The 24,688-nt window shown below is 41.1% G+C and overlaps 1 protein-coding gene across 1 annotated transcript in view; it reads left to right on the top strand.

The window, feature by feature from the left end:
- Positions 1–18,946, top strand: part of mpp1 (MAGUK p55 scaffold protein 1) — a 92,897-nt gene extending 73,951 nt beyond the window's left edge. Inside the window, exons 7-12 of the mRNA XM_028816092.2 lie at positions 3,045–3,151; positions 5,492–5,572; positions 8,239–8,319; positions 13,861–14,063; positions 14,386–14,460; positions 18,287–18,946. Coding sequence (XP_028671925.1) covers positions 3,045–3,151; positions 5,492–5,572; positions 8,239–8,319; positions 13,861–14,063; positions 14,386–14,460; positions 18,287–18,463 — 724 coding nt within the window. The 3' untranslated portion in view covers positions 18,464–18,946. The remainder of the gene's footprint in view (positions 1–3,044; positions 3,152–5,491; positions 5,573–8,238; positions 8,320–13,860; positions 14,064–14,385; positions 14,461–18,286) is intronic.
- Positions 18,947–24,688: the final 5,742 nt, after the last annotated feature.

Raw genomic sequence — 24,688 nt, 5'->3', positions numbered from 1 at the left:
TAGGATGTAGGAGAAGATGACAGTACCCTGAGAACTTTCATACTGATGTAGGGAACACATAAGGTATTAAAGTCCTGAGAAAGACCCCGGCTCTCTGAAGCTGTGAAGCAGCCATTTTAACCCAAGTACAACTGTAACAATCTACATACAGTAAAACCTCTGGTTACGAATGTCTCGGACACATAACAAATCGGGTTACAATCAAAAAAGTTCGGCAAACTTTTGCATCTGTTCACAAACCACACACTCAGGTGGCGAACAAAAACACTGGCAGGCAGCCAGTTTCCCTTCCGGTTCGTACGCGCCAATGAATTCCGCATGTGTTCAGGTCTTTCCCTGTACATTGTTCTCGGTCAAATGTGCGTGCATTCGCTGTGAAATCTTTGTGCTCTATTTCGTGTGCTTTTGCATTAATTTTGCAATTAACCATGGCCTCTAAGCAAGTGAAGAGTGGTAGTGTTGGTGAGGAGAAAGGTTCGAAGAAAATTGAAATCGATTTAAAGAAAGAAATTATTAACCTCATGCAAGGTTAGTTTTCTTGGTTGTTTATGGTTATATTTTGTATAAATTAAGGATTTTTCAAATTTTCATTTTTTTCCCTGTGCTTAAAGGGGGCAGTTTGTAAGGCTGTAGCGTGAACTCTTGCAATGTTAGTTTTCTCTGTTATTCAATTTTTTTAGTTTTAGTTTACTATTACACTGTGTATTCTTTGGTATAATTAACTATTTTTGTGCTTAAAAATCTTTAAAAAAAATATATTTACTTACAGTTCGTATGGTCTGGAACAGATTAATTGTATTTACATACAACCTTATGGGGGCAATTAGTTTGGGTCACGACCAAATCAGGTTGCAACCAGGGTTTTGGAACGAATTACGGTCATGACCAGAGGTTCCACTGTATAAAGTAATACTCCACATACAAAGAATCCATCCATTTTGTGAGCCTGCTTTTTCAAGCTGGGGATGCAAGGAGTGAGGGCCTATTATAGCACCAATGGGTGTAAGGCAGTAACAGCCCATGAAAGGCGAAGCCCTGGTCCTCAGAGCTATGCGTAGTTTTTACTATGCCGCTGTGCTGCCCATACTTTAATAGACGCATTCGTATATTTGATGGTGGCGTCCAAAATAATAATGGGAGCATCAATTAATCAACACACTTATCCAAGCATCTCTACACATTCATCTTCTTGCTTATTACCTGTTCTATCAGGGTGAAGATGGCAGCGTGATGGCGCACTCATGCATGCATGTATTACACTCCAGGGTTTGTGTTCACCCAGAGACAAACACCACCAGTCACTAGATGTGTCTAGAGAAGCCGCACACTGCTGACCCACCAAAACCACTTTTTGATTATGAATATTTTTCATGGGCAGCGCGGTGGCGCAGTGGTAGCACTGCTGCCTCGCAGTTAGGAGACCTGGGTTTGTTTCCCAGGTCCTCCCTGCGTGGAGTTTGCATGTTCTCCCCGTGTCTGTGTGGGTTTCCTCCGGGTGCTCCGGTTTCCTCCCACAGTCCAAAGACTTGCTGGTTAGGTGCATTGGCGATTCTAAATTGTCCCTAGTGTGTGCTTGGTGTGTGTGTGTGTGTGTGTGTGTGTCCTGCGGTGGGTTGGCGCCCTGCCCGGGATTTGTTTCCTGCCTTGCACCCTGGGATTGGCTCCAGCAGACCCCCGTGACCCTGTAGTTAGGATATAGCGAGTTGGATAATGGATGGATGGGTATTTTTCATATAATTGCAGAAACAGATGTGAAAAACAAAGTTGATCCTGTAAAAATTGTGTCCCTAACAGGTTTTTGAGATGTTTAATTTATTTTAGGTTAATGATACAGTATTTACTTATCATTGTTGAAATAGTTTATTGTCACATAAGCGAATTCTGAAGATAAGGCTTTGCGTTGCTAGCTACTGTATGTAATGCCCATATGTAATTCATTGTATGAACTGAATCATCATCAGGCTGCTGTTATAAAAGATGGTCGTGTTCTTTAGGCTGTAAAGCAAAATGTATATTTGCAGGGCAAGTCTTCAGGTGTAGATCTTGGCATTGTTTTTGCATTTTGTTTTGTCGTGTCATGCTGATGATTGAGCCCATCTTCCTATGCACCACCTCTTAGTACACTTTAGCCACTCTTTTGTATTCTCAAATTAACTGCAAAAATCAATCATATTTTTCCTCTATTTTTTCCCCATTTGAGAAGCTTCCTGAGCCGGGGATAAAGAAGGAAGACTGCCTTTTTTTGGTGTGTGTGTGTTTTGTTTTTGTATAGAGAACTGAGGGAATGTACTGTATTTACTGTAAATTTACAAATTCATTTGTTTTTTTTCCTTTTTGCTTCTGTTTGCTTTTTGATGGAGTGTCAGTGCGGAACGACTGTGCAACAAAGCCTACCTGACACTGCTGTGTTTTTGTTGTACAGCACTCTTATAAATAAACATGCACCTTTCACCCTTTAATTTTGGATCTGTGTCCCTTCTCTCCTCTGTTCCTGTTCAGCTCATGAACTATCAGATGTCCAGAGTGTAGGTTTGGACCACTTAACCACTACAGGGGATATCACAAGGTCATATAACAAAATTAAGAGTGAGAAATACTACACTGCATTAAATGATTCTGTGTCCACAAGCTGCACTCTAAAAGGTCTGAACAACTATCTGTTGAGGACCTATGGGGTTTCTTAATCCAGTCTTATACTTCCCTTATGTTGTTTTGTAGTAATGGCCAAGTCAAGTTTTCAAATCCATACTGAGCCAACATCCTTCACTGAACTTCACTCCCTCTGCCCAAAGAAATCTCATTATGGCGTGTTGTTCAACAATGGGGCAATCCCGCAGAGGGTGTCCATGTTCATTTGACGTTGACTTCAACGAGACTAACAGCAGAGCACCGCACTCTGTGTGTGACTGGATGACCCATAAGCCACCGTGAACGTGTTGTATTGCATCAGCTTCTATCTGTTGTAGTTATCGCGTCATTTTCAAATTGCCTTTACTTTTTGATTTACCTTCATATTTCAAAGTTTTCACTTTGTCATCCTACAGGCGAGTGGCAAGTAAAACGAAGTCAAATGAAGAAGGAACGCAGTCCTGTAGCCCCTTTGGCAAGAAAAAAAAATGCAAAGACAAGTACCTGGCCAAGCACAGCTCAAGTAAGTTGGAGTTTGACACAGCGCATTTGTTATTAGAGTGGCGGCGCGGTTGGTGCTGCCGCCTCACTGAGTTTGAGTCCCTGCTCTGTCACTATCAGTGTGGAGTTGGCCAGTTCTTTCTGTGTCTGTGTGGATTTTTCTCCTGGTACTTCGCCTTTCCTCCTACATCCCAAAGACGTGCATGGTAAGTTAATTGGAGATTGTAAATGTGGGTGTCCTGTGATGGACTGTCAACAGTGTGCTTCCAGAGGTGTGGAGAAAATCTCCAGTGCTTAGTTCCCATCCACACTACTACGTTTTTGTATAAAAATGCAGATGCTGGTCTCTGATTTTGCCTTTCGTCTACACTACACCAGTGTTTTTAACGCCTGAAAACTTGACTTTTTAAAAATCCACACCAGAGTCATATACTTATGGAAATGCAGATGGGCGAGATTTTCAAAAACGCAGTGGGGATTATTTGGGGGCCCTCATCGCAACCCAAGGCTGCACACACTTCGGACACAAAGATCTAGCAATCTTTCCACTAATTGATTACTTCGTTCTGTGGTAGGGGGTCGGGGGCTCAATTCGGCTCAGTCCGTTCATGGACAATGCATTCGGCTTCATCTCACATAAAGATTAATATCACATTCACATGAACTCTGACCGAGGCTTCGGAACTGTCCTCTACACTCCCATCATTTCAGACCGGTCCCTGTCAATGGGTTGAGAAATACACTGCTTGTGTACTGCTGTGAGCTCAGTTCTTCATCGTATATGGTGCCTTGCAAATTATTTGAAATGACAAATATGTCATTAAAATCCAGTTTTGTCTAGATGTTGAAGATGAGCCTGAACCGGCAGCCTCAGTGACCTGTTTGGTTTTATTGCACATCCAGATCAGGACTTTCAACCTGCTAAATCGGAATTTGATTATCCCACTGAGGAATATTCTGGAATAGGTCTGCTCATTCAGGGTAAACCATCAAATGCTAGCTAAGCAAAGGCAGGCAGTGCACCCAGTTGGTATGGTCACACTAGAGGCTCACTGTGTGCCCTGCAGTAACGCATTTCATTTCAGTTATAAATCCTCAGTGTCACAGACCACTTTGTGAAATTTGCGATATAAAATTTGGCTTAACAAAGGCTTAAACTAGAACTTTAAAGACATTGACACAGAAGCACAGAAGAGAAATGTCATCAGCTTGTCTTGATCTTACCTCCATCCATGCGTCTTATGAAGTTCAGGGTCAAATATTAAGCTGTATGATCAGAACACCATACATATATTAATATTGTGGAATCCTATTTCCCTGCTTCGATTTGTTTGTGCTTATTATGTGTCTCTTCCCAGATTGGTTTCGGCTTATTACAATGTGTCATTCCCTGATTGGTCACCTGTTTTAGAAGAAAACCATATTCCAACATAGCAGACATAGAAGTGTTGCTTTCTGTGGCAAGTGTTGTGTTGCTTACCAGTATGCATCTAAATTGCCTTTTGTACAGTTTGCGCAAAAGGCAAATAATTTACTGGATGCTACAGTTTTGAGATAAATCTTGTGGCTTGCTTCAAGGATTTTTTTCCGCCTATGCATGCATGCCCAGTATAGACGAACGCCTATGTCATATGCATTTTTCGGACGTTTTAGTGTGGACAGAGATACTTTCATAAAATGATGTGAAACTGCTAGTGTGGACAGAGAATGTTCTGGTTTCAGAGGTCTTGTCTTCAAATGAAAACACAGTAATGTGGACAAAGCTTTAGAAGTCACAGTTGATTGTCTTTTGGATTAAGAAGATAACATGCATTGTCATTACAGTAATCTGTACTGCTTCATTCCTGAATCATAACATTCTTGCCTGCTTCTTCTCTTAAACATCCTGGAGGATGTTAGTATTGCCGCTTTTTAGTAACCCTGTGGACATTTGCACCATTATTTTCTTTTGAACTGTTTCGCCAATGAGGATACTCTAATATAAATGGTGATCTTCATTGGCTGTAATCCTATATCCTAGGGACAGGTGGCACACAAGACCGTGTTGGAGTCAAAGAGTGTCCAGGTCATTGAGCTTTCCTGCAGCAGACTTCAAGTGTGGGACTTTGGACGGGGGTCCTCTTGACTGGTCAGAAAGTGGACCCCGTAATCAGAATGTGAGCATGTGCCACAGCATGCAAGAATGTTTGTAGAAGGTCTACAGTAGACAATACGGTCTGAATAAATGATCAGCCTTAGGACCAGGGCCTCTGGTCACAGAGCTGTCAGCTTAATAACGTATTTATGAAAGAGATTATCAGTATTTGTAATGAACAAACTTCAGTTCTAAATGTGCAAACTAAACAGAGTTTTTTTTTGACAGTTTTTGATCAGCTGGATATAACTTCTTATGAAGAAGTCATCAAACTCCCTGCTTTCAACAGAAAGACTCTCGTCCTTATAGGTAGGTTTAACAATATTCTAAGGTAATTTTTATATGATCTGTGGTTTCAGTATTTTAGAAGTTTATTATTTCTTGTATTTGTGTGCAGCAGAAAGTGCTGGAGTGCTCAGAATTGTTTAGTTCCTGACTAATGTGCCTTCTGTGTGGACTTTAAAGGCACCCCCAATGTTCCTACGAATTTCTTGTCAGGTTCTGGATCCACACACAAGTCTAAAGACATGTGGTCAGCCTGGCCAGTAGCTGTCAACTGAGCTGCTGTGAGTGAATGTTGATTTAGGCCTGAATGTGCCCTGGTGTCCCATCCAGTGTTGGTCCCTACCTCATGTCTTTTAGAACAATAGAATAATAGAAGAGTGTTGGTGAGAACAAATCATGCAGCCCAATCCCATAGATCTGAGTTGAGATTTGAAGGTCCCTAAACTCCACCATACTACTTGGCAATTTATTCCATGTGTCTCTGGTTCTCTGTGTGAAGAAACTCCAAACCTAACCCTAACATTATTGAGAAATCTGACCTTAATAACTTTCCAACTGTGTCCCCATGTTCTTGTTTCAGAATTGATTTTAAAGTAAAAGTTGGGATCCACTGTGCTATTTCCTTTCATAATGTTTAAACCTTTAACCCATGTTTGCTTAAACTGAAAAGATTAATTTCCATTAATCTGTTCTTATAACTCATACCTCTCAGTCCTAGAATCAGCCTAGTCGCTCTTCTCTGGACTTTTTTGTAATATGGATACCAAAACTGCACCCAGTACTCCAGATGAAGCTTCACTAGTGTGTTCTATCACTTAAGGAGAACCTCCCTAGACTTGGACTCCATACCTCGTGAAATACCTCACTATAACCTGACATCCTAATAACGTTTTAGCCTTCCTAATGGCTTTTGTCCACTGTCTAGATCAGGGGTGGGCAGATTCAGTCCTGGAGGGCCGCAGTGGTTGCAGGTTTTTGTTCCAACCCAGTTGCTTAATTAAAAAACAATCCTTGTCAATTATTTAATTTCATGGCTTGCTATTGCTTTAACTCTTCCATGTCAAGTCATTCTCATATCCTAGATTTTTTTTCCTTTCTAAGGATATCATCCAAAAGATTTGAGTTATTCTCAGTGCTTCACTTTTTTCTCTTCACTTTCCAAGTATTTAATTAAACCAAATAGTGCATGATAAATACACACAGGTGTAAATGGTAACAAGCTAAATGGAGAAATGCTGGTCTCTTTTGTCATTTGCCTTTTATTGCTAATTAGGAGCAATTAAAAACCGAGAGTACAGCTGTTTAAGACTAAAATAAGCAATAAGGGTTCAAAATCTTAACGAGCGAGACAACTAAAGTGAAGCAGAAGTGTTACTTGAGCAATAAGGGCTTCTTATTAAGCAACTGGGTTGGAGCAAAAACCTGCAGCCACTGCGGCCCTCCAGGACTGAATCTGCCCACCCCTGGTCTAGATGATGGCAGTGATGAGTCCATTAAGACCCCTAGGTTTCTTCTCATAAGGGGTACTTTCACATTTCAGACCCCCCATTGTATATTTCAGTCTAACTTTTTTACTTCCTACATGTGATACTTTATATTTACTTACGTTACATTTCATAAACCACAAATCTACCCAAGCCTGTATGCCATCCAAGTCCCCCTATAACTATTAATCTGATTCTGCATTGTCTACCCTTCCTGCCAGTTTAATTAGTCTATATCTGTACCAACTACTCATGCAACCTGGATGAAGGAGCACCATCTCCAGCACTAAGATGGACCTTCTTGTTATTCCAGCGTGGCCCTCTATTCAGCACCCTACCTCTGTTATAGGTAATATCCACCAAGTTTGTGTGCAACCTTGATGTGGTGATCAGTGAGCAGTTGTCTTTCACTGACCATGTCAGAATGCTCTTCTGGTCTTGCAGATTCACTCCATACAACATCTGACAGGGCATACTTTAAAACTCCTGGTCCAAGCTTTGGTCTTGTCATGTCTGGACTATTGCAACTCTCTGCTGGCCGGAGAACCATCATGTGTCTCCAGGCATAATTTAAAAGGCAGTGCCACCTCTCCAGGCACATGTCACTCCTCCTTTCAGATCACTACAGTCGGCCCCTGCAGCAGCACGTTCAAATACATGATGAGTAGTCAACAGGTCATCGCCTATGTATATGGAGACTCCTGCCAGTTCCTACGTTCCTTCTCAATCACTGAGGACTGCCGATGAAAGGCATCTGGTGATACCATCAAATCTTAATCCAGACTCTTTTCATGTATAGTTTCTATTTACTGGAAGGAGCTGCCCACCTCTGTTTGAAATTCTGACTCCCTCTGTGTGTTCAAGAACAATTTGAAGACTCTTGTTTGGTGAATTTCCATCTTTTTTACCTAGGAATTACAACTCTCTTGTATTTTGCTCGGAGCAATTCACTTGTGATGATCAGATTTGTACCCTTGTCCTGTAATATTTGTTCCCAAACAGTCCCCCACACTGATGTTTACTCGATTATGTTGACCTTTTTTTGTAAGCTGCTTTGGATAAAAGCGTCTGCTAAGCAAATAAATGTAAATGACCGTACTGGTAAACATGGATTGCTGTTACTTATTTGTTTTCGTGGATTTTTACTGCTGCACTTGATGTCTTTTGAGCTTTTCATACAAACGACCATTTTCTATTTTTATTCAGGAGCTCCAGGAGTGGGAAGAAGCCATGTCAAAAGCACTTTGCTAGCCAAACACCCCGACAAGTTTGCATACCCCTCTCCACGTAAGTATTTACTGTATACATTTAAAACACATGTCACTGTTAGCACTTTACTCTTTTTGGGACAGAACCAGACACTAAAAATGGGGGGGACTCAAACTAGGTATAAATAATAATAAGCGGCAGGACCTCAACTGTGTGGCCTACTCTTGTAATATAAAACTTAAGTTTAATAACAGAAATAGGACAACTGATTAGTAATGATGGTCCATCTTAGAAACCTTGCCGGCAGTCCTTTACAGTATTATAGTCCGACCTAAGCTGAATGTTTATGGCATTTTGCTGTTGACTCCTTTATATTCCCTAACACCTCTGGTCAGCACTGCCCTGTCAATCCTGGCCAGCACTGGCTGACTTCACAAGCTTTTTTCAGTGCTTGCTTTACATTTGGGTTTGTGTTCACAGCTGGCATCCTTCAAGTTGCCCCTGTTCTCAAGTCACGTCTGAGGTGATCACACAAGCCTTAAATGAAGGCCTGGCACCCCCTAGTGGTCATCAGAGACTAATGTGTTTTCACCACCTTTATTTTGACTGGAGGGCTGTTCACCAGGCGTGCGTGAGTCTGTTCCACCTGTAATGGCTTTGTATTTCTTCATATTTCTCTTTGTGGTTTCAAAGCACTTTCAGATTCACCAGGGAGTATGCAGGCAACAAAACATTTTGAAAACTGAAAAGCTTGTAAAAGCTGAACAATGACATGGTAGCCATTAAACACAAGAAGGTCACTCTATGAGTGGTCAAAAGGCTTTAAGGCTGAGCCTGAAAGGGCCAAACATGAGTCCTGTGTGCAAAGTCTGTGCTGCTCATATGAGAGGTGCATGGTGCTCACTATATCTTATCTATCAGCCTTGTATAGTGCCTTTCAGTAGCTATCCTACTTTATATGGTGTCTTTCAGTATTGCTCTGTTCTTTCTGCTTTACTGTATCCTGTGCCTTTTGCACTCTGTCCGTCTGCCTTATCAAGTGCCTTTAATGCTCTATCCGCCCTATATAGTGCCTTCTGTACACTATCTACCCTAGATCCTGCCTTTCGCATGGCCATTCTATCTATCTGCCTTATATAGTGCCTTTTGTTATCTATCTGGCCATCACCCATATAAACACAACCGGTGAAAAGTTTTAGAACACCTCAGTTTTTCCAGTTTTTCTTCAAATTGAATCAGTTGAAATACAATGAATGACCTAAAATGGTGAAAAGGTAAAGCAGTAAACTGCCAAAGGTTTACATTTAAAGTTTAGGTTAGCAAAAACCAGAATATTATAATTGGGCTTTCTTCAAGGAACAACTAATAGGTTACGACCTACAGATGTTCTGCAAAAATACAAGTAAATTAAGCCTTGCAAGTTGAAGCAAACAGTTAGCCTAAGCATCCCAACCCTCTGCCTGTCTGGAACAGTCTGTGTCACTACACCTTCTCAAGTAACACTTGGATGATATTCCACTGTAGAAACGTGTAAATTCTAGTGACAACAGCAAGAAAACTGCAATTAACAAATGAAATGAGGCAGAGCATTATTACCCTTGGAGGTTTAGGCCTTTCATTTAGAGAAATTGCAAAACAAATCAAAGTGTCAGTGAGTCCATTGGTGTCCTACACAATCCAAAGGCAATTGGAAACTCTGATAGGAAGAGTCCTGGCAACCCCAAAGTCAGCAGCCAATCAGAAGACAAGTTTGTGAGGGTCACCAGCTTGTGTGAACACAGGCGCCTCACAACACAACAGCTTAACATTTCAGGTCGAGAGAAGCAAGTCTCAGTTTGTACTGTGAAGGAGACTTTGTGCTGCAGGTTTGACAGGGCGAGGGCAATAAGAAAGCCATTCCTTAAAAGACAAAATAGGGCCTTGAAATGCCAGCTGTGGACTACTGCAGACTGGAAGAAAGTCTTGTGGACTGATAAATCAAACTTTGGAATCTTCAGTTCATCGTGCAGGGTGTTTGTACGCCGTCAAGTTCATGGAATAATAGTTCTGCAAGTGTGTGACACCAACTGTCTAACATGGAGGAGAAGTGTGATGGTCTGGGGTTCTGATCCTGGAGGCAGAGTTGATGACTTGCACAGAGTGACTGGCGCAAAGGGGTTACCACAGTTTGGCTGTTACATCAGCAAAGGTGGCTACTCTGATGAATCCAAAATTTGAATACAAATTTTGTATCACGTAATGATTCCTTGATTTATTTTTTTATTTACCATTGTTTATTTGTTCTATGACTTGATTTCATGAAACTTTAAGACATTAAACTTTGTGCATTTCATTAAAAGCTGAAAAAACTGAGTTGTTCTAAAACTTTTGACCGGTAGCGTAGTTTCACACTCAATCTGCCTGTTTAGCAGCCTTATTTATAAAGTTCCTGTCATACTCTTATGTGCCTTCTATGGTGCCCTTCATACTCTGCGTACCTTATATAGTGATTTATTATATCCTATCAGCCTTATATAGTGCTTTTCATTATCTATATGCCCTTCACACATATATAGTGACTTTCATCTTTTATCAGACTTATAGTGTCTTTCATTATCTATCTGTCTATCACAGAGCTTCACGATTCATTGTATCCTCGCACCCCCTGTGACGGACGAGGCTGATTTCACACCCCCTTGGTTTGAGAAGAAGTATGAAAAAATATGAGGTTAACGCAGAAAAACAGATCACCAATTGAAGCTTTATGAATAATGGATACTTTATTCACAGCTAACAAGAGGGTGGAAAGAGCAGCCTTCCACACCTCAACCACACAAAATTCAAGTATGAAACGATTTAATTATTTAGGAATGGATAGATAAATTAAGATTTTGTACAAATAATGTTTTTCATTTTTCTTCCTCGATGGATTCTGGCACCCCAAGCAACAGTTGCGGTGCAAGCACCCCCAATCGGGAAGCGCTGGTCTATCAGCATTGTGTAGGGCCTTTCATACTCTTATTAGTCCATATATCAGCCTTATATAGTACCTTTCATACTCCCATCTGCCTTATACTGTATAGTGCCTTTCATGCTCTTATCTATTCATCCTTACAGTCATATGAAAAAGTTTGGGAACCCCTGTTAATTCTTTGGATTTTTGTTTATCATTGGCTGAGCTTTCAAAGTAGTAACTTCCTTTTAATATATGACATGGCTTATGGAAACAGTAGTATTTCAGCAGTGACATTAAATGTATTGGATTAACAGAAAATATGCAATATGCATCATAACAATTAGACAGGTGCATAAATTTGGGCACACCAACAGATATATTACATCAATACTTAGTTGAGCCTCCTTTTGCAAATATAACAGCCTCTAGACGCCTCCTATAGCCTTTGATGAGTGTCTGGATTCTGGATGGAGGTATTTTTGACCATTCTTCCATACGAAATCTCTCCAGTTCAGTTAAATTTGATGGCTGCCGAGCACGGACAGCCTGCTTCAAATCATCCCATAGATTTTCAATGATATTCAAGTCAGGGGACTGTGATGGCCATTCCAGAATATTGTACTTCTCCCTCTGCATGAATGGCTTTGTAGACTTTGAACTGTGTTTTGGGTCATTGTCTTGTTGGAATAGCCAACCCCTGCATAACTTCAACTTTGTGACTGATGCTTGAACATTATCCTGAAGAATTTGTTGATAGTGGGTTGATTTCATCTGACCCTCGACTTTAACAAGGGCCCCAGTCCCTGAACTAGCCACACAGCCCCACAGCATGATGGAACCTCCACCAAATCTGGCAATAGATAGCAGGTTTTTTTTTTTTTTGGAATGCGGTGTTCTTCTTCCGCCATGCAAAGCGCTTTTTGTTATGACCAAATAACTCAATTTTTGTCTCATCAGTCCAAAGCACTTTGTTTCAAAATGAATCTGGCTTGTCTGAATGAGCATTTGCTTACAACAAGCGACTCTGTTTGTGGCGTGAGTGCAAAAAAGGGCTTCTTTCTCATCACCCTGCCATACAGATGTTCTTTGTGCAAATTGAGCTGAATTGTAGAACGATGTACAGATACACCATCTGCAGCAAGATGTTCTTGCAGGTCTTTGGAGGTGATCTGTAAGTTGTCCGTAACAATTCTCACAATCCTGCTCATATGCTGCACCTGTAACTTTTCTTGGCCTGCCAGACCTGCTGGGTTTAACAGCAACTGTGCCTGTGGCCTTCCATTTCCTGATTCCATTCCTTACAGTTGAAACTGACAGTTTAAACCTCTGAGATAGCTTTTTGTAGCCTTCCCCTAAACCATGATACTGAACGATCTTTGTTTTCAGATCTCAAGAGTTGCTTTGAAGATTCCATGCTGTCACTCTTCAGAGGAGAGTCAAAGGGAAACACAACTTGCAACTGACCACCTTAAATACCTTTATATCTCATTGGACACACCTGTCTATGAAGTTCAAGGCTTAACGAGCTGATCCAACCAATTTGGTGTTGCAAGTAATCAGCATCGAGCAGATACACGCATTCAAATCAGCCAAATTACAAGGGGACCCAAATTTTTGCACAGCTAGTTTTTCACATTTGATTTAATTTCATACAACTAAATACTGCTTCACTAAAAATCTTTGTTCAGAAAACACCCCAGTACTCAGATGTTACTAGGAAATGAAAGACATACCACTGATATCTTTTTTGTTGAAAGTGGAGTAAATTATTATGCAGGCTGAGAGGGGTTTCCAAACTTTTTCATATGACTGTGTATAGTGCCTTTCAGTATCTATCACTCAGCTTTATGTAGTGCCTTATAATCTGTCAGTTCTTTCTGCCTTATACTGTGCCTTTTGTACTCTGCCTATGTGCCGTATAAAGTACCTGTCATGTTCTATCAGCCTTATGTAGTGACTTTAAATATCTATCGATCTAATATTCTTCTTGTAGTACCTTCTGTACTCTATCTACTCAATATAATGCCTTTCATGTCTGTCAATCAATCTGTCTTATTTAGTGTCTTTCATACTTTTATCTTATTTTTATTTTATTAAATCGTTTCTTACATACTCTTGTCTTGTAATGAATTTTAAATCCTTAAACCTAATCAGCCTTATGTAGTGTCTTTCATTATCTATATAACCGTCACCCATATATACTGCCTTTCCTACACTATCTGCCTTATATAACCACCTTTCATACTTTTAAATTATTTTTATTACTAAATAGTTCCTTTCATACTCTTGTCTTGTCTTTCATTATCTACATGACCATCACCCATATATAGTGCCTTTCATACGTGTCTTTCATTATCTGTCAGCCTTGTATAGTTCCTTTCATCATCTATCCAGCTGTCTCTGTGTTTAGCGTTACGTCAGTTTGTCCATTCGCAGAGTTTCCTCCTCAGTCATATTTAACGACTATTGTCGTAGTGACGTGATATTCACACTTTATACCCAGTTAGCATTATGCGAGGTGAGGGGGCTCAATAAAAAGGAGATGAATATTAATGATGACCAAAGTCTGACCACTTTCAGCACATCGATGGAATAAAATCAGAGGAGAGAGTTGGGCTCTGGCCATTGATGGGTTGCTCTGTCAGGCTCTTTTTAATTTATTAATCTATGTATCTATTGTGCAGACACAACAAAACCTCAGAAAAAAGATGAGGAGAATGGAAAGCAATACTACTTCATTTCTAATGAGGAGATGACAAAAAGCATCACGAGTAACGACTTCCTGGAGTACGGAAGTTTCCAAGGCCACATGTTCGGCATCAAGTTTGAAACAATTCTTAAAATCCACGAGCAAAAAAAAATCGCCATACTGGACATTGAGCCTCAGGTAAGCCCGTGGTGGAGACCCCAGGTAACAGAGGGGATGGGGGGGGGGGGGGGGGGGGGGGTATGGGGGGGCTGACTAGCTATAGTCAGGTCAGATGTTTTGATTTGTAGCATTTTAGATTGCAGTATTCATGAATGGCAGAAGAGGAGGACTTGAAAGCCCCCGACTGCTAGCATGAGCCCCCCAAGGTCAGGGCATTGCTTCATTTGAATAGCTGGACCAGATGAAGCAGCCAGTCTGCATATGCCGTTAGCACTAATGGCAGTGTCTTTGACGATGTGCCTTTTTAGAACTGAGAAAGTTCTTTTTCTCCTCCCAACAGACCCTTAAACTTCTGCGGACCGCCGAGTTTGCTCCTTTGGTTGTTTTTATTGCTCCAACCAACACTGCACAACAGGTAAGTGACACATTCGCCTGATTACATCAGATGGTTGCCCCCGTTTGCTTGCTGTTCCAAGGTGAGGGGTTTAGTTTGCCCCAGCGAGGTCCTCTAGAGTCCTAGTTACTGCTGCTAACATGGCTTCTAAGTGCCATAAGTGTATAAAACTACACTTCAAGGCAGTATTGCTCTAAATGAGCATTTCCCATGACAAGGACCCAGAGCCTGTCACATCGACGGAAAGCAGGAAGCAGTCCTGGGTGGGATGGCAGCCCGTCACAGAGCCCACAGCCACATGGGGCCAAGTTAAAGCTGCTTTGTCATGTTTGTGATGTGAGAGGACAAGAGCCCAAGGAGATGCTGCGGAGGTGACTTGGCATTCAAACCCATCACCCGTATGTGTCTCTGGGGTGTGGGGGGGTCTTCATACCTCACTCAGACCTTAGGGGACGACCATAAACTTTCCACACCACAAGCAGAGAAGTGCATTCTTAATTCACTTTACTTCTTGCCCCCTTTGGAGTCTGCCCAGATTAACCCAACGTCACACTACACAACTTCAAGTCAGATGTCAAACGGCCGATTTGTCGCTAGAGCACATCAAGTTTACATGACTAGAAGTCACAGGGTATGTCAAATTAAGACAACTGTATGACGATTATTCGGCACAGTATTAAGTGTCTGTCGGAAGCTCCTCTCTTTTTTTTGACAGCCAATAATGTACAGTTGTGCTTGAAAGTTTGTGAACCCTTTAGAATTTTCTATATTTCTGCATAAATATGACCTAAAACATCATCAGATTTTCACTCAAGTCCTAAAAGAAGATAAGGAGAAACCAGTTAAACAAATGAGACAAAAATATTATATTTGGTCATTTATTTATTGAGGAAAATGATTGAATATTACATATTTGTGGGTGGCAAAAGTATGTGAACCTCTAGGATTAGCAGTTAGTTTGAAGGTGAAATTAGAGTCCGGTGTTTTCAAACAATGGAATGACAATCAGGTGTGAGTGGGCACCCTATGTTATTTAAAGAGCAGGGGGGTATTTTTCGTACGTGGATTAGTCGTTTAGCCGGATGTAATTGTTGACGATTTGGCCTGATCCTGGATCTGTCGGTTTTTCAAAACTCTTGCTGGAAGTGTTGTCATAGCAACACATCCTAATCCTCAAAGCTGCTCGGAGCAGGTCTGTTCTACCTAAGCAAGGATTAACTCACACACTTAATCAGTGACGGTGCGTGGAAGTCATCCAGTCATGGCTTCGCCGTTCATGAATGAGCGACCAATTGATATCGGTGCACAAATTATACAAAGAGAATTTCATATAGAGAGGGTTTTGTGCGATCGGCAAGATCCTTAATTGCTCCCGGAGGAAATTCTTTTCAAAAGATACCTCTTTAGCCGAGGGGGAATATTGTACCTCAAAGATTTATTAGCACCTTATATTTGAAGTCAAACTCGGTGAAGTCGGGCTCTCACAACCACACAGACAGTAGGCATTGCTTTGAGGTTTTTTACAAGCGGCACTTTTTTATATACAGTAGGCGATGTGGAAAATCTATCTAAAAGTGCAGTTTGCCAGGCAATTCGTAAAGTCTGTTTGGCTCTGAAATATTTCCTTTGGGTTTTCATTGTGTTTCCTGGACACCTGCGTGTGCAGACAATAAAAGAGGTGTTTCATACCATTGCAGGTAGGCAACACACAGGCTAAAACACCCACAGTTCCATAAAGAATCTCACAATCAGCCTAACGTTCTCATTACCCAGGGTTTCCAAATGTGATTGGGGCACATGGGACTGATCAGAGTGGAGTTTGGTCAAACATTATTTGGAAAATGTATCTCTCCTCCTGATGAATAATCAGACACAGTGTCTTCATCAAATATTTGACCTTTGTCAATATCTCGTTGGTCAGACACAAGTTCAAGGGATATGACATTCCCTGCAACTGACCCAACAAAAAAGAGGGCTACATGGAACATACCTATGGCACACATGGAGGACAAATATATGCAATGACCATCCTTTACCTGAAATGAAGTGACCACTGCATCCTGCCACTGGTTCTGAGGAGGAGCTTCCCTTTGGAATGTCCTCAGAAGCAGGGCGATGGGCATTTTGCTGGAGAGCCAACTCTTCTGCAGGGGTTAGGTCTGGACCGCGTGGACCTCCAGCTGTTTTTTGCTTGTCTGCCTTATTAGCTTTAAAATTAATGTTTTTTATATTATATATGATTATGTCAACAATTCTTTAAATAGTTATATACCAATATTTACCAGTTTGAGGTATATTCTTGTACTTCACTTTAACTTGTTCACATGTTCTCCTTGTGCTCACGTTTGATCTGGAATTATAACATATTAAATAATAATTAATCTGACACATATGGGCCCAATATTCTGTAGTGGGACCTGTGCTTACAGCCCATCGCTGTGCAGCTTGATTGGCATTCACCAGAGAATACCACAATTGCCAGTTCTGCCATTGGTGCACTATTCTTTCACAGACTAGAGCACTTGTGACAGACGTCAGAGTGTCTGGAGATGCCGTGATGAACGTGATGCAGCCTGCAACATTATCCAGCAGTCTGTCAGTGATGGTCTGGGGAGGCATATCCTTGAAGAGTCACAGAGACCTCCACTTGCTAGACAACAGTACCCTGACTGCTGTTTGGTACCTGGATGAAATCCTCAGAGCCATTACACTGGTGCAGTGGGCACTGGGTCACTCCAGGTGCAGGACAATGCCTGGCACCATTTGACCAGAGTGTGTAGGCAGTTCTTGGATAACAAAGGCATTGATACCATTGACTGGCCCACACCTGACCTGAGACCCCAGACCTGAATCCAATTGGATGTTATGTATCAGTGAAACCGATGCCACCAAATTAGACTGTCCAGGAACTTACAGATACCCCGATTACGGTCTGGAAGGAGATCACCCAGGACACCATCCGCTGTCTCATCTGGAGCATGCCCAGACATTGTCGGGAGGGCACACAATGGCTATACACACTACCGAGTCACATTAGGAGTTTCCATGATGAAATTCACAGCAAGTTGAATCAGCCTGTGATTTCAATTTTTGACTTTTGATTTTCAGTGTGATATTGAATTTAGCTCTCGATGAGTTGGTGATTTTGGTTTCCATTAATCGTTGTTACATTATTTTCTTCTCAACTAATTAGTGTTACTCAGTAATGCTTTTCCACTTGAATATTTCGTTCAACATCACCCGATGTGTGATTTATGTGGTCCCTTAAATTTTTTGAGCAGTGTAGTCTAGCTTTAAGGCATAAGGAATGCAGGCGTTTTGGACTTTATGAACAAAATGGAAACTCGTCTGGCAGAGGTCTCGAGTTTTACGTGCCACAACAGAATGGCAAAAAGGGCAGAAATTGCACTGGAAATCGCCACACCTGTTAGCTTTTTCGAATGGCAATGACTCCATCACACAGCATGCTATTGGCTGGAAAAAAGGGTGGGCAAGCAAGATTGTCGGAAAGTGTGCACGTATCGTAGTCACCAAGTGTGGCATGCACAGCGAAGAGAGCAGCAACTGCAGCCAGTCTGACATAACCCATGACTAGAAATCACGTAATGCAACATCAGCATAAGGTAACCCAGGGCCACATCAAGGAGATAACCTAACATGGACTGGCATCCTAGCCAGAATGGTTCATTTGAACTTCCCCCACCATAGAAAAGTGGGATATTCAATAACAACCCATGACCATGCTAGGAGGCTCAGAAAAAAAAAATCAATACACTGGACCAACGCTCCATCACCAAGTCCTCTTCTTACACCTTTGTCATTTTACTGAATCTCTTTTGTTTTGCAGAGCGAGTCTTTACAACAGATTCAGAAGGAATCCGATGCCATCCTTGCCACATACGGACATTATTTTGATAAGACACTCATCAACAACGACGTGGAGGAGACTGTGCAGCAGCTAGAAGAGTTCATCCAGCAAGTGTGCAGCACCCCACAATGGGTTCCTGTCTCATGGGTTTATTGACCACAGTTTTTGCAATACAAGGCCACTCTTTGAAACTGCACTGTGTAGTTCTGGAAAGTTTTACCAACAAAGGGAGGATCTGGCAGGGTACCAAAAAAAAAAAAAATCCACCTGCATCCATTTACCCAACTTGTACCTGAGCCACACACGTCCACTGAAAACTCAAAAACGACCAGGGCAGCCCTTTGGCTTAATTACTTTAAAACTTCCAAATCTGTAACTGACCCAAGAAATAAAGCATAGAGAGCAAAGAGGATATTATACAGTGCAGCTTTGATTTGTATTTTTCAATATACTTAGTTTGTAGACTATCAACAGAAAACCCAAAGTGGAATCACTCCAGTAGTGAGCTGAGCTCAGGCAGCGGGGCAACTTGAATCCCTGTCATGTTTTTAAAGTTCTGGAACAGTAAATCCCTCAGTCATCACTTAAAGCCATGCGTTTGAGCTCTTCCCACCCCATTTCTGACAGCCTAGTGTTCCTGTACTAACCCCACACACACACACAATAAAAAAATGTAGTGGTCTTAAAGCTAAATTGAAGTTGGAAGCTCAAATATTGCTGTAATTTATCAATACACCTAATCTCTTTGGTATGAGCATTTGCAAAAAATATCTTAATGCCTGGATCAAGCAACCCTCATGCTACATACAGGCTGATGTTTAATGCTTGTTTGTTATTTCCTGTATGACCTTGAAGAAAACTAACCAATAAAACAGCTTGAAAAGTGCTATTAGCATGAGGACCCTGGTCACCAAATGTGACATGCATAGTCAAACCTCTGTCTGAACAACCAGCAGAGATTTGCTACAATTACAAAGTTACAGCTCCCCAAATGCCATGATGCCAAAATATGTTAAAAACCTCCTCTAGTTTTCTTGAAGATGTTAAATGAATGACTGACTGCTTGTTTGAAGTTCTCCCGACTATTCCACAATAATAAACGCTAGTTGTGTATTAAAGATTATCTCAGTGCCTTTTTCTTCTTCGTTTGGTGTCACTGTGTCCAAATGCATCAATGCAAGTCAGGCCCCATCACTTTAGAGGCTGTCACTCATAGCTGTGATGAATCTGCTAAAACACTTAACCACGCTGACAAACACCTTTGAAATGGGACTGGAAGTGAAGACTTTGTAGAAACAGCCCACCTCTCTTCACTACATTAAAACTTTTACAAGCTCACGCAAGTGACATTACTCAGTTTGGATTACGAGTTTCCACACTTCAGCGGGTGACTCAGGTGCCCTGCGACAGTGAATGCTGTTAGTAAACCTAAACAACCAGTCAAGATGGTCTCAATTCGGTTTGTAAATGTGAAACATCTGTAGTCTAAGGTTACAACATATCACCAAAAAGCTTGTTTAGTGTTGTGGCACTGAATCTGTCCACATCTTGAAATTCTACTGGAACAAAAAAATGACAAAGCACTATGCAAAGAATACATTAAATCATTGTATATTATATATACACACACAAAAAAAAAACTTTGTTGAAGGTGGAAATAGGATCTTGTTATTTATGTGTCACTATCAAGCATGCTGGGGCTCAGAACGGTATGGGCTCCCCTGGTCAAAAGTGCAGTTTTTACCAACTAAGTAAATCAGGATATTCATAGGCACACCTACTGGACGTTTAGGCACAATTTGTGAACCCAAAATATGACCACCAAAAAAACACACCCACCCCAGAGTAAACGTGCACTTCAGAAAAACCTTCACCAAATATGATACCGCTCTAGTAGTGATTTACCCATTGTGGTTTGTAATGACGGTCCATCTTTGTAAAATGTATATTGCACATTGTGAGCATATGACTGAATATTTATATATTGACTAGGGGGCTCCGCCCCCTGCTCGCTTCGCTCGCCAACCCCTGGTGTTGGGAAATTACAAAGAGCGTGATGTATGAATGAGATATAGCATAGTGTGAAGGTGTAGATGACACATATAGGAAGCAAACAATTCAGTGTTTGGTACAGTGTAAAGGCTTCTTGGAAAATTTCTTTGTACACAACATTAGTAGAAAAGATGGTGTCTTGTCCTTGAATGAGTTTTCCTTGGCATGGAGCATTTATGACCTCAACTTTAACGTCAGATGAACGTCGAACTCGTGAGAAGGCCACATAAAGTTGTCCGTGTCCAAAAACGGGCTCAGAGAGGTAGATGCCAACCTTGTCCATGGTTTGTCCTTGTGATTTGTTGATGGTCATGGCAAAGGCAGGTGTAATGGGGAACTGTCGCCGTTTAAGTGTAAAAGGTAATTCCAGGTTAGAACTTTTAAGGTCAATTCTAGGAATTCGAACAGTATTGTTAGCATGTGATCCTGTAAGAACTGTCGCTTGAATAACATTGTGTGTCATGGTGTTGACGACTAAACGTGTACCATTGCATAAACACTGTTTAGTGTTAAGGTTTCTTAATAGCATGATTATTGTTCCGTTTTTAAGGCTAAGATTGTGTTGTGGAAATCCGGCTGGGTTAATAGTGTTCAAATATTCTAAGGGGAAATTAAGATGGTCATTGTCGTCATCAGAGTCAAGTTTGTCAGAGCTTAGAAAGAGCCGTGCCTCTCCAGGAAGTAATGAAATGACCTGGTTAATAATGTGATGAACATTTATATTTTTTGGACAGAATATAGTCCGTTGTGTTAAAAGGGGTATTTGGTCTAGTAAGTCGTCGCAGATAAAGGGTTGAGGAATTGTAATAATATCTGGGTGAAGTACATCTGTATTGGTGTGTGTACCATCTCTCAGTTGTAATAAGCAATTGTTATATTCGGGATCTGGACATCGCATGTTTTGTACTAAGTGTATCTTTTGAAAGCAATGCCAATTGTTCGCGTAACATTTTTTTGAAGCACGTTATAGGTGACGTGAATTTTTTTTTTTTTGATGCAGGTGCGTGTTTGTGGTGCCGTTACTCGAGCCGTCTAGTTTTGTACCCGTGATCGTGAATTGATGACTTGTTTGATCTTTATCGTTAGGAATATGGATAAGTAATAAGGAGGATTGCACTCACTGTTAATATGCGGACTGTTCGTTTCTTCGTATTATCACCCATCAGGTCTCGCGCCTGTATATGTATTGTAGTTCGCTCTCTTGTTGTTTATGTGTGACGTCGTCGCGTATTTTAAGGTGGACTGAATAATAGCTGAGCGCATGGCATGTGGAGCAATAGCTAAGCACTGTCTAAAATCTCCTCCTAATAAAAGTACATTTCCTCCAAAGGGAAAATGATTATTCATCAACGCAATGCCAATTGTCCGCGTATTTTAAGGTGGACTGAACAATAGCTGAGCGCATTGAATGTGGAGCAATAGTTAAGCACTGTCTAAAATCTCCTCCTAATAACAGTACCTTTCCTCCAAAGGGAATAGTGTATTATTATTTATCAACGTTTGTAGAAGTTTATCAATGGTGTTGAGTAAGTGACTGGATGCCATTGTAAATTCATCTATAATTAATAGTGTGGCAAGACGGATGTCACGTGCATTGTTACTGTTCATTTTCATAGTGGATACCGATGTTTCTGTTATTGGGACCGGTATTTTGAATAATGAGTGACATGTGTTTTTGGAGCGGAGACATTTTTTCTTCCGCGGTTTCAGAAGCTTGTTGTAGGTGCCGACGTGATTTGTGCATATTTGCGTTCTTCATTTGTTTCAGGGTGCACTGTTCCAATGCGATGTAATATTTGTCCACATACGCGAAAGCAGTATGGGCCATTGCCTTCTGGTGGCCTGATATTTACTCTGGTATATGCAAAAGCAAATGAACTATTGTAGGATCTAATGCAGTTCGTAAAGTTTTTAGTTTCAGGTACTTCGTTAGTTAGAAGCTTCTGTAGATATGCAGGATATGAATGTAAAGGAGGCAGTCTAATTTGACCCTTTTGACAACAACGTGTAAATTCATTACTTGTATTGCCAGTTGTTTCTTCAGGGAAGTTAAGTGAATGACAATGATTGCAAATGACATTCATTAATCCCAATGAATTTTCATGAATAGTGGTTTGTGGGGGCACCTGCGCAGTACGTCTTTTGCGTCCACGGCCCATGGCCGGATGTCCCTGCGTCCATCCGGTTTACCATTCTCGTTTAGTAATATGGATTTGATTTCTCTTCTGGTTCATCCTGCTTCCACTTCAAAACCGGTCCCGCCCACACATGGCATTTGTTGATTCCTATTCGTCCTCTTCCAAACCCTTCCCCACACTGCCTGCGGCTCCTCTTCAAAGAATACAACTCTTTAGCGTTTGCTTCCATGTGTGCACAGATAACTCTGCCTCCTGGCCACGGACCACTGTTTTACAGTACACGGGCAAATTTATTACCAAATCTCCACTACACACTAACTTCTACCTCTCCAGGATACAGACAGTTGTATGTTTTTGACACAGCGCAAGCTACTGAAGTACGCTTACAAAATAAAGCAAACTCTGCATGCAGTGGAAAATTTACTTCTCCAGCTAGATTTCCAGTTCCTCCCTGTGTGGATAGTGCTTTGAGAACTGAGAAAAGCGCTATATAAATGTAATGAATTATTATTATTATTAGATTCCATGCTCAGAACCATCAACCCCTTCACTAAATCATACAAGCACATGCATGAAATCACTCAGTCCAATCCAACAGCATCTGTACGAATGGTTTTCAAGGAAAACCCTAGGCAGGATTTACGATGATACAATGCCCCGACATGTCACACCGATGTTGTAGCGATTTGCGTCGGAGAAGGTGGCGAACCGCCTGCCGAAAGGGACATTTGCATCTATCCCATAGGCAACTCCTGTAAACAGATTTCCATGCTCAATATGAATTGCGATCCTATGGTTTATCCACTTTTATTCCCTTACGGAGACATTGGCTGGCACAAAGATTTACAACATGTTCCCGATAAAAACTGCCAAGCGAATAAGGCTTACTCTGCAAATTTTACACGTACAGATTAGCAATGAGGAATACATTTAGTATTTTGTACTCCAGCAGCAAACTATTTCAACAGTATGTCGTAGATGTGTATGTTAAAACAGAGGGCGCGCATCTCAACTATCTCAGATTACATCAACAAGATCTGCACGTGGAACATTGCAAAGGACTATCAGACGCACTGCAAGCAAACGCTGAAAATAACGTACATGTAGGCAAAATGATCATTTTACCGTCCACATTTCCAGGAAGTCCAAGATACATGCAGCAAAACTAGATAGATACTTTATTAATCCCAAGGGGAAATTCACATACTCCAGCAGCAGAATACTGATACAAAAAAACAATATTAAAGAGTAATAAAAATGCAGGTAAAAACAGACAATGACTTTGAATAATATTAATGTCAGGATGCCATGGCCATAGTACGAAAATTCGGAAAGCCCGATTTATTTCACTTTCACATGTAATCCTGCTTGGCCGGAAGTTCTACATGCAGTGTCAGATAACCCAAAGACCAGAACACAGACCTGATATTGTAGTACAAGTCTTTTGGATTATGCTGCAGGAATTACATTCTACAACATCTTTTTTGGGTTGTTGTTATATTTACGTAATCGAATTTCAGAAGCACGCCCTTCCTCATGCCCACATGCTGCTTACTCTTCACAATAATTCTAAAATAAGAACAAAAGATGACATTGATAAATATGTCACTGCTGAACTCCCTAACCCTAACTTGTTTGAAATTGTTACTAAATAAGAACTTGCTGCAAGAGCAATACTGAGCGTCACAAATGACGATTCTCTACATATTATCAACAAAGTTCTTGATCTTATACACTGTGAAAAAGTGACCTTCAAGAGTATAGATACAGTAGTCAGTGACAATCCTAATGATCAACTAACATACCCACAAGAGTTTTTACACACCCTTACACCAACTGGCATGCCTCCCCATATCCTTCATCTGAAGGTAGGAGCTGTAGTTATGCTCCTCCGAAATATTATGCCATCAAAAGGTCTTTGCAATGGAACAAGACTCATCGTTACCCGAATACATACAAATATTGCGTACAAACTGATCGCTATCCAAAATTCTGAAACAATCTTCATTCCCAGAATCTCTGCTTCCTTCCGACACCAATCTCCCTTTTAAAATTTAAACGCACACAATTCCCACTCAGACTCGCCTTCTCCATGACTATCAACAAGTCCAAAGGACACACGTTTACGTTAATCTACAACAACCAGTCTTCAGCCAGTCAGTTGTACGTGGCTTTTTCTAGGGTTAGATCT

This window comes from Erpetoichthys calabaricus, chromosome 12 (assembly GCF_900747795.2).
Source record: "Erpetoichthys calabaricus chromosome 12, fErpCal1.3, whole genome shotgun sequence".
NCBI classification, from domain to species: domain Eukaryota; kingdom Metazoa; phylum Chordata; class Cladistia; order Polypteriformes; family Polypteridae; genus Erpetoichthys; species Erpetoichthys calabaricus.
This window is presented reverse-complemented; position numbering and strand designations above follow the sequence as displayed.